Source organism: Strix uralensis, chromosome 4 (assembly GCF_047716275.1).
Source record: "Strix uralensis isolate ZFMK-TIS-50842 chromosome 4, bStrUra1, whole genome shotgun sequence".
Taxonomy (NCBI): Eukaryota; Metazoa; Chordata; class Aves; order Strigiformes; family Strigidae; genus Strix; species Strix uralensis.
Genome location: NC_133975.1, coordinates 91532022 through 91547189, shown reverse-complemented (window position 1 = coordinate 91547189; position 15168 = coordinate 91532022). Strand labels below are relative to the sequence as shown.

Genomic DNA, 15168 nt, shown 5'->3' with positions numbered 1-15168 from the left:
CCTGCCCACACCACACCCCCACACACCCCCCGCCCCTCCCGCGGCGGGGCCGCCCCCGCCAGGCGGGTACCGGAGCGGCCGGCCGGGAGGCGGGCGGCGGTCGCGGTACCGCTGCCTCGCGACGCCCGCCAGCGGCGCGCTGCCGATTGGCCGGGGCCGCCCGCCGACGCAGTTCCGCTGCCCGCCGCCGGGCCACGCCCTTCCTGCCCCTCCCCCGCCCGTGCGCGAGGGAAACACGCCGCGCGCGCGTGGGCCGCACGGGCGCCGCGATCGCCGTTGGCGGGTGGGGCGGCCGCTGTCCCCGGGCTCGGCGGCGAGGGGCAGAGCGGCCACCGGGCCCGGCCCGCTGCCGGGGGACGGGGGACGCGGGGGAGGCTCGGCCGCGCGGGGCGGTGCCGTCCCCGCCGGCGCCTCCCGTGGGCGCTCTCCTCCCGCCGCTGCGGGCCCCTCCTGGGCGCGGGGGGCCGCCGCCCGGCCTGGCGCCGGCTTCTCGGGGCGTGCCGGGCGCCCTCCGGGGAGAGCGGCGGAGCGCATCCCCCTTCCGCCGCCCGCAGCCCCTTCTCGGGGCTCCTTCGGGCGGGCGGCGCCGCTGCACAGCCGGTACCCCCGGTGCAGCAGCCGGTACCCCCGCGGCCTCGCCTGTCCTCCCTCCTTCTGCCCAGCGGCGGTTGTAAGTCACGGAAAAAGGGGCTCACCGGCACCGGGGAGCGGTGTCCCGGTGGCGGTTCGGGCTCCAGGCTAACGCCCACGGTGCGGTGCCGTTAACGCGGTTCAGAAACGTTCTCAGGGTTGCTTGTGCAAAACCTCCATCCGCAGCGGGGCCCCCCCGGGGCGGGCGTGTTTGCTGAGCATCCGCTGAACGGCCATGGTACCGGTTACCGAGTTAGCCACAAGCCACCTGTGGTCATTTATGAACTGAAAGAGGCCAGTGAAGGCTGTCGAGTCTTCAGCGTGGGGACGTATTCAATTATATATTTAAATACAACATCCCTGCGCGGCTTAAGAGAAAAGGTGATTCTGGAGATCGCCATCCAGAAAGTCTCTGTTTGGTCCAGAGTAAAATAATGGAACAAATGCTGAAGGAAAAAAAAATACGTAAGCAAGCCCCTCTGAGCTATAGGCAGCGTGGGCACATACAGAGGGGCGAGGCTGGGTGGACTCTCCAGCAATTGTAACCCAGCCGTGCAGTAACTACGACAATGAAGAAAGGCATCTACACCATCTTGAAAAATAATTTCAGGTTGCCTTGGGCATAGGCTGATCACATGTAATGGAAACTGATTAAACATGTAAATAAAAGGTGATGGGAAACAGCACCATAAGGCAGGTCTGAGCTAAAAGTTCTGTGATGGAGGTCCTGGCCTCGAAGGGCGCAGAGTCACGGCGGCAATCAATCAGCGTTCCCCAGGCATGGCAACCTGACTGAGAATTTGTGACAATACGGCTTAGGAGCCCTTGAAGGATGCAAAAGGGGAGGTGTCTAATTAGGGGTAAATTCATACTTTTACAAAATTGAACTTCCTTTGGAATTGATCCTGAATTGAGTGGTTGGTTCCCAGATCACCGAGAAGCTCAAAAATACCTTCCCTCACCTATTAGATAAAGATTTTTGAGGAATCCGTATGCAAAGGTTACAAACACGTTAACCAGTGCATAAGCTAAACCTCTGGTGGGCTTTTTGCGGTCTTGCAGCCAAAGTTTGGAAGCGTTTGGATGTCAGCGAGTGGAGTAAGCACCGGTGGGTCTACATCCCGTCTTTCTGGAGTTCATGAGCAGAGCAAGGGATGGCCAAGCTTCTTTGAAATTCCTGCTGCTGTAAAGGGTTGCGGTGCCCAATTCCCAGCTGCTAGTTAACAGCCTAAGCAGAGGAAACATCTCGCAAATGAAATTTATCATATGACATTAAATGTAATAATGTTGCAAACCCAGGAAAGAATACAGATGTAATGCAAAGGCAATCAAACATGCCAGGGCTCTGGACAAACGAAATATAACACATGCAGGGGAAGTAGGTCGTTGGTATTTATTTCTCAGGGGAAAAAGGCATTTTGACTGGAGCAGTTTTGAAGGAAACCTGATGGTGTTTGTGAATATCACAGAAATGAGCCAACAGTGTGATATGGCTTAAAAAAAAAAAAAAAGTGTTGTTTTGGTCTTTAAGCGCAAAAACCTTTATCCGAGAGGCAGATCTCACGACTGCTCTGCTGAAGAAGCTCCTGTGCAAGTCAGATTTGGAAATCTTAATTTTGAAAATGTGCATGTAATTTGAAGCAGAGATGCCCAAATTACATGGTGAGTTTTTGCAGAAAAATTCTTTGCTGCTCATTCCCTCTGCTTTTTTTTCACCTACAAACAATCCTCTCTTTGTCGACTAATCAGGTTTTTTTTGAAAGCTGAGTATTGGGAAGCTAGAGTTCATTAGAGATTCAGGGAGCTTAAATAAGGGCGGAAAACCAATACTACTTCTCTCCCAGTCTTTTCCTTTCTGAATAAAACCTTTAAAAGGGGAAAACGGGGGAAGAACAGTACCTGTCCTTCCAGGGGGAGTGTTTGCCCAGGGACCACACTGCTCTGCCACACCATCGGTTCGCCCAGAGGCTCCCACTCGCTAATCGCACTTCTCTCTGCTTTCCTGTTTGCAGGTCCTCCTCCCTTTAAATCAAACCCCAACTTTTTCAGCTCTTCCATTCCCACCCATCCCAGTAAGAGTGATAAAACAGGCCTGTAAATCCATTAGGAGAGCTCCCACTGAGGAACATATTTAGGAAATAAAGGCATATGCTTTAGAAAACTGAGCAGAAACAGGCACATCCTTTTATAGGAAGAAATTATACAGGTTTTGAGTGGGCTGAGCTCGTGGGAGGAAGGAAGTGTGATACAAAGAAAAAGGGTGGTGCTAAATCTGGTCTATGCCTAAGGCTGGCATTTTATTGCCAAACTCATTACCTGGTGTGTTTATTCCAGATGACTGCAGAATTCAAACCCTGATAAACAAATTTCATTCTTCCATTAATAATATCCATTTATAATTAGTCATAATGTAAAAATAATTACGTTTAAACAACAATAATTACATCTAACAACAACCACCATCCTTATGTTTGAAGTTATTTAAATGCTTTAATCAATCATTCAAAGTCTGCAAAATGTCAGAACTAAGGATGCAACTTCCTGGGCACTGAATGAGTCAGGATCATATGAAGGAAATAATGTGTGAATTTTTCATGAAATCAGCATTACGCACAGGGGAGCCAGATAAAGATTGCTGAGATAATTGTGAAGCTGGCATTTACTTGCTTTCTAGTGTCAATTTTGCATCCCAAATAAGGACTTTCTTATCTGAATACATGGAAAGGGTTCATAGATGTTGGTTGCTTTCTAAGAGTTCCCTAATGTTGTTTTTATTGGGCAAAGTTTTAAAAAAGATCAGTTGTCTTGGTTACACTTGGAGCCGCTGCTGTTGTGCATCATCGTCATGATTTAAGCCCGAACCTTCTCTTTACACCTGTCACCAGAGCTGCAAAGGTAGCAGTGTAATGTACAGCAAGAAAGGCTCTTCTTTCCAAAGCCTGAGGCCAGGGATCAGCGCTGGGACTGGAGAGGTAAGGTTAGGAGGAAGGCCTGTCCAGATTTTCTGAAATAATTCTGAAAGGAAAAACAGCAGGCAAAGTAGAAGGCCTGCCCCTAGCTTCATTGTTGGTTTGGTTTCACAGATGTAATAAAGTCCACCAAGAGCTCACTTGAGGTCTCCAGACTGCTTCCCCTAGTCGCCTTCCTTCTTGCGTCTTCCTGACCGGTCGGTGGTCGGTGGTGAAGACACCTCTCTGCCTCTGGACACACATGACAGTGTGGGCTCCTGCTTTCTCTTACAGAAGACTGCAAGATGCCGAATCCTCTACAGGGGTCTTCCCATCCCAGCTTTCCTCCACAGGGTCCAGGGACAGTCAAGACCTCTGACTTCCCAAATTGTTGTCCTCCCCAGCCCAAAGAAGTCAGGGCCGAAACAGGACCGCACTTCAGCCCTCAACCTCTGTCTTTCTACAGAGAGGAGACGTGCCGCAGCACCCAAACGAGACGAGCCACTGACTGCAGCGCATCTCTCTGCAGTTCGCTCCTGGCACTGTGATTAAGGCAGAAACCTCCTGGGAATGCATCTGTGGTGAGACACTTGGACTTGGCTTTCTTGCTATGGGCTAGTTCCTAACGGGCACAAGCTACCTTTGGGATCTGGCTCAAGATCATTGCTCCCTGAGGGAACAGCAAACAACCATCCCAGCGCTGCAATTCCAGACTTACCGTTTCTTCCAGCTGCTTTATTCACCAGAGGTCTGGGTCTTCTGCTGCGCTAAGCCTTGCTGTGCCTGGTCTTTTTCCTTCCTTTTCCCCTTTTGAAGGGACCGCAGCCTAACAAACCCTTCCCTGCCCAAATGGCTAAAAACCACCAGCTCCAGGTGCCTGGCCTTGTGCTGCCCCTTCCCTACTGTGATATGTGACTCCAAGAGCAGGGGGTTAAACCTTCCTCCCAACAAATCTGTAGGGAAGGAAGTGCAGGCACAGCTCCCCAAGGGCAGATTGTTATCCCAACAGCATAAATCTGAGACCTTTTAATAAATGGCGGCAGGGGGATGGGGGATAAACCTTTCCTGAAATATATTGTGGAGGACATCCTTGCCCTGCAGCCTCTCCATCCCACCTTACACCGGTGCAAGGAGACATGAAGCGGGCACAGCTCGTCCCTCCTGCAAAGGCCAGAGCTCTGCCCCTGCAGCCCCGGCTGCCACCTGCCAGCATGCTGGGGCCAAGGCTTTGGCCCTTTCCCAGAGCCGGAGGCCTCCCCGGGGGGTGACAGGGCAGAAGGAAAAGGGAGAAGAGAGAGGAGAAGGGGAAAGGGAAGGAGCAGGCACCAGGGGCTGGGGCACCGCTCAGAGGGGAAGCACTGGGGACACCAAGTTTGCTGCATGGGTTGGAAACCATCGTCAGACCACTGTGGGCTATCTAGAGGCTCCCGCACATTTGCAAAATTTTTGCTCTCCCTGAGGGTGTGTGAGTGGCCAACAGCAGGCAGGGAGAGCCCAAGGCATCAGCTGTCCCACCTGTGCGTGGGGGCACCCTCTCCTCTTCCCTGCCCCGTCCCCCAGCCTCAGCAGCACTGCCCTGGCAGAACTAAGCAGCGGGACAGGCAATTTTGCTACCCGAAGCACCTTGCTGCCCTAAGCACCTGCCTGCTTGGCTGACACACATGTCCTATCTCAGAGGCTGATGCAAAGGAAAAATAAAGCCCCTGAGGCAGACACATAACCCAGAGACCAGCTCAGACACCTGGCAGCAGAGCACCAGCCCTCTCTGCCTCGCCTGAGGCAAGGAAACTTGCTCAAAACTGGCTGCATCAGTGAACAGCGCAGCCAGAGCGTGTTCGCAGACCAAAACAGTTGGTGCTAGCAACCCCCCACTTGTGCTCTACCCACCTGGGACAGGGATGGGTGCTTCAGTTGAGCTCCTCTCTGGGCCTGGGAACCGACAGCCCTTGGGCAGCCTGTGAGGGGTAGGTGCACCCCCCCAGCTCATCTCCCAGCGGAGCTTCAGTCAAAACTCCCCAATGCATGGTGAGGGAGGGACCATCAGGACACTTGCTATGAAAGCAGCATCCTTACCCAAAGCAAAGACATGCTAAGGTGTCCACTTAAAGCCAGTGTTCGCACGCTTTGTATTTCACTGAAATGCATCCAGAGCAATTACAAAATGGGACAGACAAGGCAACCATCAAATACGCAAAGCACTTTCCATAGATGCTGCTGATAAACAGCATAACCACATCACAAAACTGCATAAGCATCCTAGGGAGCAAACATGCAACAAACTCTACACAGACTGAGAGCTGGCGCTTGTTGAAGGCATTTCTGCATCTCTCCCAAGCCTGTTTCACTGTTGGCTTCACAGGGGAACTCACCAACTGTATATCCAGAAATCTCATCAGGTTTTGTGTGCTGAATGTCAGTGCAAAGCAAAAATTACTAGTTTGGGGCCTGAATTCTCATTTCAGTTGCTACCTGTAGTTTTGTAGCAGTCAATAGGTGTAACTGAGCAGAAATAAAAGTCTGGCCAAAGAAAATCTCCCAACTCTCAGACTGTGTGGAGCCAGAGACCAGAATTTTCTTTCGCTCAGCAATCTGCTACTCCCTCTTAACAGCTGAATCATGTTAAAATATATATTCAGAAACATAAGCAGGATTACTCCTCACTGTTCACCAGCAAGACCGCTAAGCAGAGTAGAGTGCCAAGGCTGCCTGGGGGAGCGTGCCTGCTGCCTCAGACCCCCGGGACAGTTCAGTGGCATGGCAGCAAAGGTCTTGAATTGGTCAGCAAGGTGAAGGATCCAGCCAGGCACACACAGCATCCTTGTGGGTGGAAATGCTGCTGGGGCTCAGGGACTGCTGTTGGTGCTGGGGCTGCCCCAAGCCAGGCAGAATGGCAGCTCTCTACCTGAGGCAAGGCAGGGACATGAAGGAGAATGTGGCCGAGGGGAGGTATCGAAATTGTGTTTGCAGGATGCAAAATAGGATTTCATGGCCTGGGCAGGCAGGAGGAAAGGCTGGAAGGAGACCTGTGGGGGAAACGGGACCTTCAGGTGAATGGTGAAGGGTTTCCTCTATAGAACTGCAAGTCATTAAATTAATGTCTTCAGCTTTCTAAAGGGCCCATGTTCAACCACCTTTATGGGCACATTTCTGAGGAATGTAAACAATGAAATGTGAAGGACTTTAAAAAACAGGTCAAAGTCTGCTGTCAGCTGAGTCCCTAGAGCAGCTCCGATTCCTTCTGTAGGAGAGGAGGCCAGCATTTCTGAGAGACACAAACATCGTGCTGCAGAGGACAAAATGTCCCCAACAGGCACATTATCCCACTGCAGCCCTCTCTGAGCTTTCCTGGCTCTTCACTGAAACAGTTGATGCTGGCTCTCTGGCCAGCCCTCTGCAGCCAACCCTGGGGGGCCAAAACTGAATTTGATCCCCAACATCCTCAGGGTAAAGCCTTGCCCACTTCAGGCTGCCCTGGGGCTTTTCTGTTCACCTCAGGAGGTATCCCACCACCAATGCCTGCACAGCCAGCTCAGCTCCTGTTTCCAGCATCCTCCTTGAAGCAAAAGCTCAAGTGGGAAGAAACCGGACAGTTGCCATTGTCTGTGGGTTCATCTGCACCGAGGGAAAGGTATGTCATGCCCTTCCACCATACCTGGTGAAAACAAGGCAGCGCCTTGCTTCCACCTGCAATAGCAGGAGGAAGGAAAAGAGAGTTGTGGGGGAAAGAGAGGTACATGTCACACTGCTAATGCATGGGAAGACCATGGGAAGACCCCAGAAAGCCTTGTCTTCTTTAGGATTTTACCCTCATTTGCACTAATGTTGAGCTAAGAACATCTTTTTCTCTATTTGCCAAGCTCACTTGCCCAGACCATTTGTAAGATGTTTACTGAGAAAATAAATCCATTAATTTTTTTCTCATGAAAGTTTAGAGCCTTCCTGGAACGAAGGCAAGTGCAGATTTCCTACATTCACAGATTTCCGATGCCAGTAGAAATTAGTCTAGAAACAGGCAAGCTGTAAAGCACGATGTTGAACTCTTGCCAGCCTTGTGACGGCATCATCCCATAGACTTCCGCGTGCTGCTGCGCATTGGCCCTGCTGTGGGATCAGCATCAGGGCTCAGTGGTGCTAAATAACGCTTCAGCAGCTGAACAGGCACAGGGAGGAAAATCGACAACATCCCAGCAAATCATCTTCACCTGGGAGAGGTCAGGGCATGGTGTAAAGGCAGGCTGGGTGCATTTCCAGATTACAGACTATGTCCTTCTCTCAGTTGTGTTATTTTCATGCCAGGGACCCAAGCTCTGATGATCTCGGTGCCTTTCTCACTGATTTACACCAGTATCAGCAATGGGCGACTCAGGTCCATAGTGCAGGAGGCCTCTGGGATAAGGCCTGCTCCACCGAGATGACAGTGATCAAATGTGAGAGCATAAATCCCCAAATAAAGACCCTGTGTGCCAACTGTTGTCTTCGGTTAGAGCACTGCAATCCCCTACCTACAGCTTGACAGAGCCCAGCAAACTGGCAGTATTTCCTGGAGTGTATTAAGAGAGAAAAAGGAGAAATAGCCAGCCATGTTATTTTCTGCTATAAATAGGTTCAGCTTCTCTCATTTGGATCTTTGCCTGATGATGCCTGCAGGAAAGTTGGCCCACTGGCAGGGCAGCAGCCCTGAGCAGTTTCAGTGGTGATCCAGAGAGATTTCATCAATAGGTGGAAAATATGGGAAATATTTCATGTAGCAAGCCCAGTCGTTGCCTCAGGTACAGCCCAGTGTTAACAGCTTCAATGAAAGTGCATTGGCGTAATCGGGAGTGTTGGCAGACAAGCCAGAGTGAATCAGACGGGGGGGAGGGGGTGTGAGAAGTCACCGGCTGTTTGCTCTGCTGGAGATTTCCACCCCCACAGCAGTGCTGGTAGAAACATGTGCCCGTGCTTCATCCTTTTCCGTGTATCGTCTGCTGTCTTCTCTACCTTCAGCAGTGCTGGCACCGCCGGCCCCAGCTGCTGGAATCCCCAGTTCCAGCAGAGGAGGAGCAAAGAAATACTGGGGAGATGGGTCTTAAACTGCCCCAGCTGTCTGCTGAGTAAATGCTGAGCCCTGAAGTTGGGATTTGACAGAGATTTGGGGTTTTTTTACTACCGGGGGTTCTGGCAACAGCTAAGTGCTTGTTTTGTTCTGGGATGCAGTTTGGGTCCTCTGCATAACCCCCAAGTCTGCATCTTCCTTTGCCCTTACACCCTGCAGCTCGGGTACAAGGTTCACAGGCACCAAAAGGCTGTTAAAGCTCAGTCCCTCCTCATACGCCCAGCCACAAGCCTGCAAAGTATTTCTGCTCCTGTTTCTCTTTGAGTGTCTTTGTGCAAGAGGAGGGATAATGTAGACAAATAATACCAGGAAATGTATTAATTAGGTCTGAACCTTACCTGATGTTAGTGGAGGCATACTGCTTTACATTGTCTAGCCATGTGAACCTTGGGTTTTTTAGCTTCTTTTAAGGTAATTTAATAAGAAGAAACAAGGAGAGGCAGCAGTGAGTGACCAAAGCGCTTGCTTCTCCAGCTAACACCTGCGTCACACAAGCCAAAGCGGCTGTTGCAGAGACATTCATTGGCAGAGCAGAAATAGAGAGGCAGCAGCAGTCTCTCACACAGCTTGGGTAATAACAGGGTAGCAGCCAGGATCATTGTCTTATATATTAACTAAGAAAGGAGCGACCTTCTGATTTTGCTGCCCTAATTGCCACGTTGCAGTATACAGAGCGTGCTTCTCTCCAATGCCCTACCACTTCTCTCAGCTCCCCCTTTTTGTCACCTTTACTGGCACTGTGTTTATCAGCATGTAGTGCAATATCTTATATTCTCAATTAGATCATTTATGCATGCAAACCCTCTTTCCTCTTCATGAATTCCTGCTTCCTCACACCGCAGGCTGGCAAGAGCCAGCTCCTATAAAGACTCTTCTGGAAACTAGTCCAATCCCATAAAATCCCTACTGAACTCAACAAAGCTTAAATCAACAAGTGCCGTCTATTTCCTGAGGTCAAGCATTTCTTTCAGTTCTATTTTAAGCCAGTGAAAAGAAACTGGAGGAAACAAAAGCTGTTTAGATACTCTCCAAGCTGTGGCTAGTGGCTCCCGCCTGGAAAGCTGGGCTTGGTGGGAGCCAGCAACCATGCTGCTGAAATACCTGCTTCCTAATTTCGGTCCTATTGTCAAACATGACCAAAAGATGTTCCATTTCCCCAGCCTAACTGCATTTGGGAACAACTTGGCTTGGCATGCCTTGAGCTGGAGGATCCACGGAGTAATTAGTAAGCGAGGACTTGATCATCTTTGTTTTGTCGCTAGACCTCAGTACAGTGACTGAGGTCTGATTCATACTGACGCCAAGTTCCTTTTATATGACAGAGCAAATGCAATCAAAAACCATGTCCATCGGTCTTTGCTGTTCTTGGACCAAGTAATTGATTTTTAGCTCGGTTTCCCATGGTAACAAGGCTTTCTGATCACCAGCTGCACGTGTTGGCCCTAATAGCTTTTGAATCCACTGCTTCATTTCAGCCAAATGGGATGGCAAGATTGAGGTCTGAAAGATAATTAAGTTCCTACAAGTTTTCGGAAAACGGCCTGTGTGTGGCAGACCCTATTAGTGCCACATCGGTACCTTCACTGCATATGGGAATTCAATGACTCCGTATTGGACACCAGAGATTCCACCAAGGGATAAAGCTCTTGTAAATACCTTAACTAGGGGCAACCTTCACCCGGAGGTTGCAATCACCCATGGATGCAAATCCACAGGAGACCAGGCTTCCTTCACTCTGAGCGTTCATAGAACAACTTGCTACTTTAAGGGAGCATAATGGGTGTTAAATAACAAACCATATAAAATTAGGACTGTGTATGAGGGTCCATCACAGAAATCCCTAGTAAAAAATACAAGAATCTGCAAAAGTTGGTGGCTGTTGAGCATCAGAGGAGAACAAATACTACCAGCAAAATAGAATGTAAATCAGGAAAATATCCATGTGCAAATATTGTTCCTTTCTCTGGTCAGCCAGACTCAAACTTCTACTCAATTAATTGCGTTTGACTTCGGGGAGTGTTTTTATTGAGTCAAGACTGTAAGACTTCCCTCCAAGCACAGCTCAGGAAGGAAGGTGGCAGATCCCAGGGTAGCTGTGCATTAGCTCCCAGGTGTAACCATGCACTGCAAGCACCTGCTGAGCTGTCAGCCCTGAGCACGCCCTTCCCCGCACCGTGCAGGCATGGGATGGGGCTGGAGCATCCCTGTACCTGCAGGCTGAGCTGCTGGCACAGCCCGCGGTCTAGGGCCCATCAGTCAGCCCTGGCACTGGAGCAGATGGGGGCAATCTTTCCTCGTGCATCAACTACCCCTACGCAACACAGATGGCACTGTGAGCTTCTGCTCTGCCCTTGCTGGGCACAGTGTGGTCACGACCCTCTCCCATCCTCAGGGAGATATGGTCAGGCTTACCAGCGCAGGACAGAGGTTGCTTCAGCAGAAATATGCAGTGCCCCTTGGCTGCGCCCCCCCGCAGGGGATGGGGCAAGGGCTGTTGCCTGGGAGGATGGGAAGGACTGTGCTGTTGTACTGGGCTCGTGGAAAAAAAAGAGTGGTTGTGTGGGAAACATTTGATTTAGTTAGGAAACCAGTGTGCCAGACTGGTGCCTGAATCAGAACTGTGTTAGGCCAAAGCTTTCCTGGGGTCAGGGTCACAGTGCTGTCGCCGAGTGGATGCAGAGCCAGGCCAGCTGCATACAGCCTCTTTACAATTTAAGAGCAACAGGCTGCAGTGCTGGACCAGAGCATCTCATCCTTTACCAAAACACAAAGCCAGCCCCCACCCCAGACCCCTGCCTGGTCCCAGCTGGGGCAATGCCTTCTCTGTTCTGGGATTTCATATATAAAATTCCCCATCTCTTCTTTCTGACTCCCTTGTTTGCTGTCTTCACAGCTCATCCCATCTGTCCCCATTTTAAAACCTCCTTTCCTCCCTCTTTTCTCACTAGCTCTTCTTCTGGTGACGCTTCTCCCACCCACAACACAGCCTCGTTTGTACCTGCTCTGACCAGGCTTGTGTGTGAAAGGATTAAATCATCATTTGAACCAGATCCAAGGGACATCACTGGGCAATGGAAACTGAAAATATTAAGTAAATCAGCCGCTTCGTGCTTCGGAAGTTGTTTTTCCTGCATTGCAGATGGGGGGTGAGCACTCGTACCATTTACCATCACTCTTCCTCTCTGTGTGAGCTGGCAGGCAGAGGGCGTGCAACATGCTGTTTGCTGATGAAGAATAAAAGCATGAGGTACACCTTTTCTTCTCTGTGAGCTGGAAATCCAGGGGCTCTTTTATGTTGTGCTTGGAACATTTGACTCAGCAGCTGAATTTTACCCACTGCCTCCAAACCTCTCTTCTGCAGAGAGCACTGCCAGGAGTTGGATGGATGCAGGTGATGGTTTTCAGGCAGGAACTGATGCAGAGGTTTTGCGTTCTCAGGTAGGATGCAGCACGTCCCAGTAAGGGCTTCTTCCCAGGCTCCCACACAGCGGTGGCCACAGAGCCCCCATCTCTTTGTGGAACCACTGGCCCATGCCCATCAGATCTCTGCCTTCGGAGCCTCAAGGTTGGAGCAATGCAGAGTAACTGCCATCTGGGAAGGCCAAACTTGTTCTTTGCCTCCAAGAAGTAGCTTAATCCTGCTTGGTGAAGGGAGAAAGTCGTCTTTCAGCTGGGGCTGACAGATTCACTGTGGCCCCATGCAGTAAGTGAGCATCATCACAAACTCTGCCACAGATAAAGAGGCTGGGACTCAGACACAGTACATGTTTTATTATTAAAAAATGCATAAAAACTAAAGACATGCTTCCCAAAGTTAGAGTCTATATGTACAACTGCGCTTCCCAGGCAGCTGCAGGGAGCATAGCCTTCTGCCCTCACTGCAAATGTGCACCGCACAGGTTTTTGTTACCCTTTGTTAGGTGTTATCTTCTCACCTGCATTTACAGCATACCAGCTAAATGAAGAGAAAACCCTGTACCGCCTGGGGTAGAAGATGGTGCAGTTTGTATCTGCGACTGAGAAATCGTACTGAACTTCTGGAGACAGCTGTAGGACAGCGCTGTTAAGTAGGAAACTTACGGAAAGGACCCATGCCCAAGCCCCAGGCTGAAATTCCCCTTCCCTAGGAAGTGTTCTCACTAGGGGCTGAAACTGGACCGGAATTTTGTAGTTAGCCCCGAACCTTACAAGAAGCAAATACTGGGCATCAAAGGGTGGAGTGTTCTGACACCAAGTCTGCAATCTCATTTGACTTATTTGTCCCACCTTTGCCGACTCAGCAAATGGTGACATTTGTGGTATTTGTTTCTGAGGAAGAGCAATGTGGAATCCTAAGTCTTGTGATACAGCCGAGTTTTCAGCACACTGGAAATAAAAGAAATTAAGATCTAGCAAATATTCAGGATAAGTAGAGTAAGATGTAACTGCACTTCCTTGCTGGGAACCACTGCACAAAACAAATGCCGATTTACAGTAAAATATTAAATTATTAAAAACCACACAAGCACTTGCAGTTATAGTGAGCCAGACATGCTGATTGGAAAACAAAACAAAACCCGAAGAGCAAAACCATTAATTTTGCCCTGTCTGGAAGGCTGCAGTGATAACTAGTCTATGTTCTGATGTGACTTTTACAGTGTGCCAGAAGACCTCCTAAACAGGAAGGCCAGTGGTTCTCAAGCCTTTTCACCATGAGGACTCTCTCTTCAGAAAGAGATCTCCCAGTTGATCCCTTCCCTCCAACACGCACACTTTCCAAAACAGATTTCGCACATTCACTACAGCAGCTACAGCACTTGGTTATTTGAAAATGTCATAGCGCTGTTAAAGAGAAAGATTAAACAAATCCTATTTTAAAGCAAATGCTGAATCCTGCTCCCGCTGAAACTGAAGCAAGTCTGCCATTCTGTATCTAAGCTGTCTCCTTCCTCTCCTGTAGGGCAGCACTTAGCATTAATTAGCACTGTTTCCCCATACTGCTGTTAAGTCCTCTCTACACTGTTTCCTTTCCATCCTTTTGAAGTTGGATTCTGTCCTCACACAGGCCAGCTGCTCTCCCTCCCCTCGCATTTTAATGCCAGCTGCAAGTCTGGTCAGGCCTGAACTGGCATCAAACAGAAGAAAAAGAAAGACATGAAAGAGGTACATGGGGTGAAGAGGGATGCTGGATTTTCATTTTTTCTAATTTCACCACTCATCAGAACGCCTGAAACTCTTAAAAGAGCCCCAGACTGAGGAAGCGGCAAGTGTAACTGCATGAAATAAGCCAGATGTTCAAATTCAGTGCTGGGTAGAAGCAGCTCCGCAGATCAGTTTGAGAACCACTGAGGTAGGCAACAAGTCTAGGCAGTACTGCTGAGTGAACACAAGGGGAATTTTGCCCTCTTGTCCTGAATGACAGTGTAAATACCCACTAGTGTTTTCAGAGGTACCAGTCCCGAAATCACGCAGCCAGGATCGAAGACAACATCTACACGAGAGCGAGCACTGACTGAACAGAAGGTGTATTCAGCTCTGCTCCAGCAGTCAGTGAGAAGGAGCAGAGCACAGACTCTGACTGCCCGCCTTAGCTTTGAACTTTCAGTGGGATGTGATCAACCTGTAACCCTTCAAACCCACCCTCCCCCAAATCCAAGGGGTCGTTGGGGTTGCGGTCCTTCCAAGCCGTCCGCCACTGCAGCCCACACAGGTGGTGAGAGCTACAAAAGCTGCCCAAGAACTCTGGCCAGTGCTGTTCAAAGCCATTCCAGATCCGGCATCAGAGCCCCAGGCGACGTGGCACTGCGGCTGCACACATCCCGTCCCAGGGAAGCAGAGTGTCACTGCTATGTACAGGCTAACAACTTTTCTCTCCTTCTGTCTCCAGCTCATACAGAAGGCTTTTGTCCTCCCCTTCCTGCCCATCTGGATGCCTTTCACCCTCAGCATCATCTCCAAGGCACAAGGGGCTCATGATGTAGCGATAGTCACTTGTGACAGCAGCAGCTGCCCCAGCAACGGTCTCTTCACCGTCCGTGTTTCCAAAGGAGGCGTGCAGGGCAGGGTCACTCGCAGACGCCTCTTTGTCCTTCCCAATGTTGACATAGAGAGGATCTTGACTGGAAGAGAGTGTGGACATCCTCCCCCGAATCATTTCCAGCTGGGACCGGAGCACTCCGAAGCTGGGGCGTAGCTTGGGCTCAGGATGCCAACATCTGCACATGAGATCATAGCTGCAAAATAGAAGGAGACAAGAGCACTGAGAAGTAGAGCAGCCACCCCCTGCACCTCCAAAGAGGGGCTCTGCACAGCGCACCTTAAAAAGCACAGACACTTTCCCCAAAACCTATCAGCCTCGGCCTTGCACAGGTGACAGCATGTGGGCAGCCATTATGGATCTAATTCCTTGTTCCTTCCCACATACAAAGGCATTCTCATTTTGGTCAAAATAATTATTTAGACAGTACCAGAAAACCCAAAAGCCCTGTCAAAGGATGCTGAACTTCTTGGTAAAAA

At 50.1% G+C, this 15168-nt stretch overlaps 1 protein-coding gene across 2 annotated transcripts in view; it reads right to left on the bottom strand.

Annotated features, from left to right (window-relative positions):
• Positions 1–12424: 12424 nt before the first annotated feature.
• TYRO3 (TYRO3 protein tyrosine kinase) overlaps positions 12425–15168 on the bottom strand; it is a 43425-nt gene continuing 40681 nt past the window's right edge. For both annotated transcript variants that reach the window (XM_074867821.1, XM_074867822.1), the window contains one exon: positions 12425–14885. In XM_074867821.1, the coding sequence (XP_074723922.1) occupies positions 14510–14885 (376 nt within the window). In that variant the 3' untranslated portion in view covers positions 12425–14509. The remainder of the gene's footprint in view (positions 14886–15168) is intronic.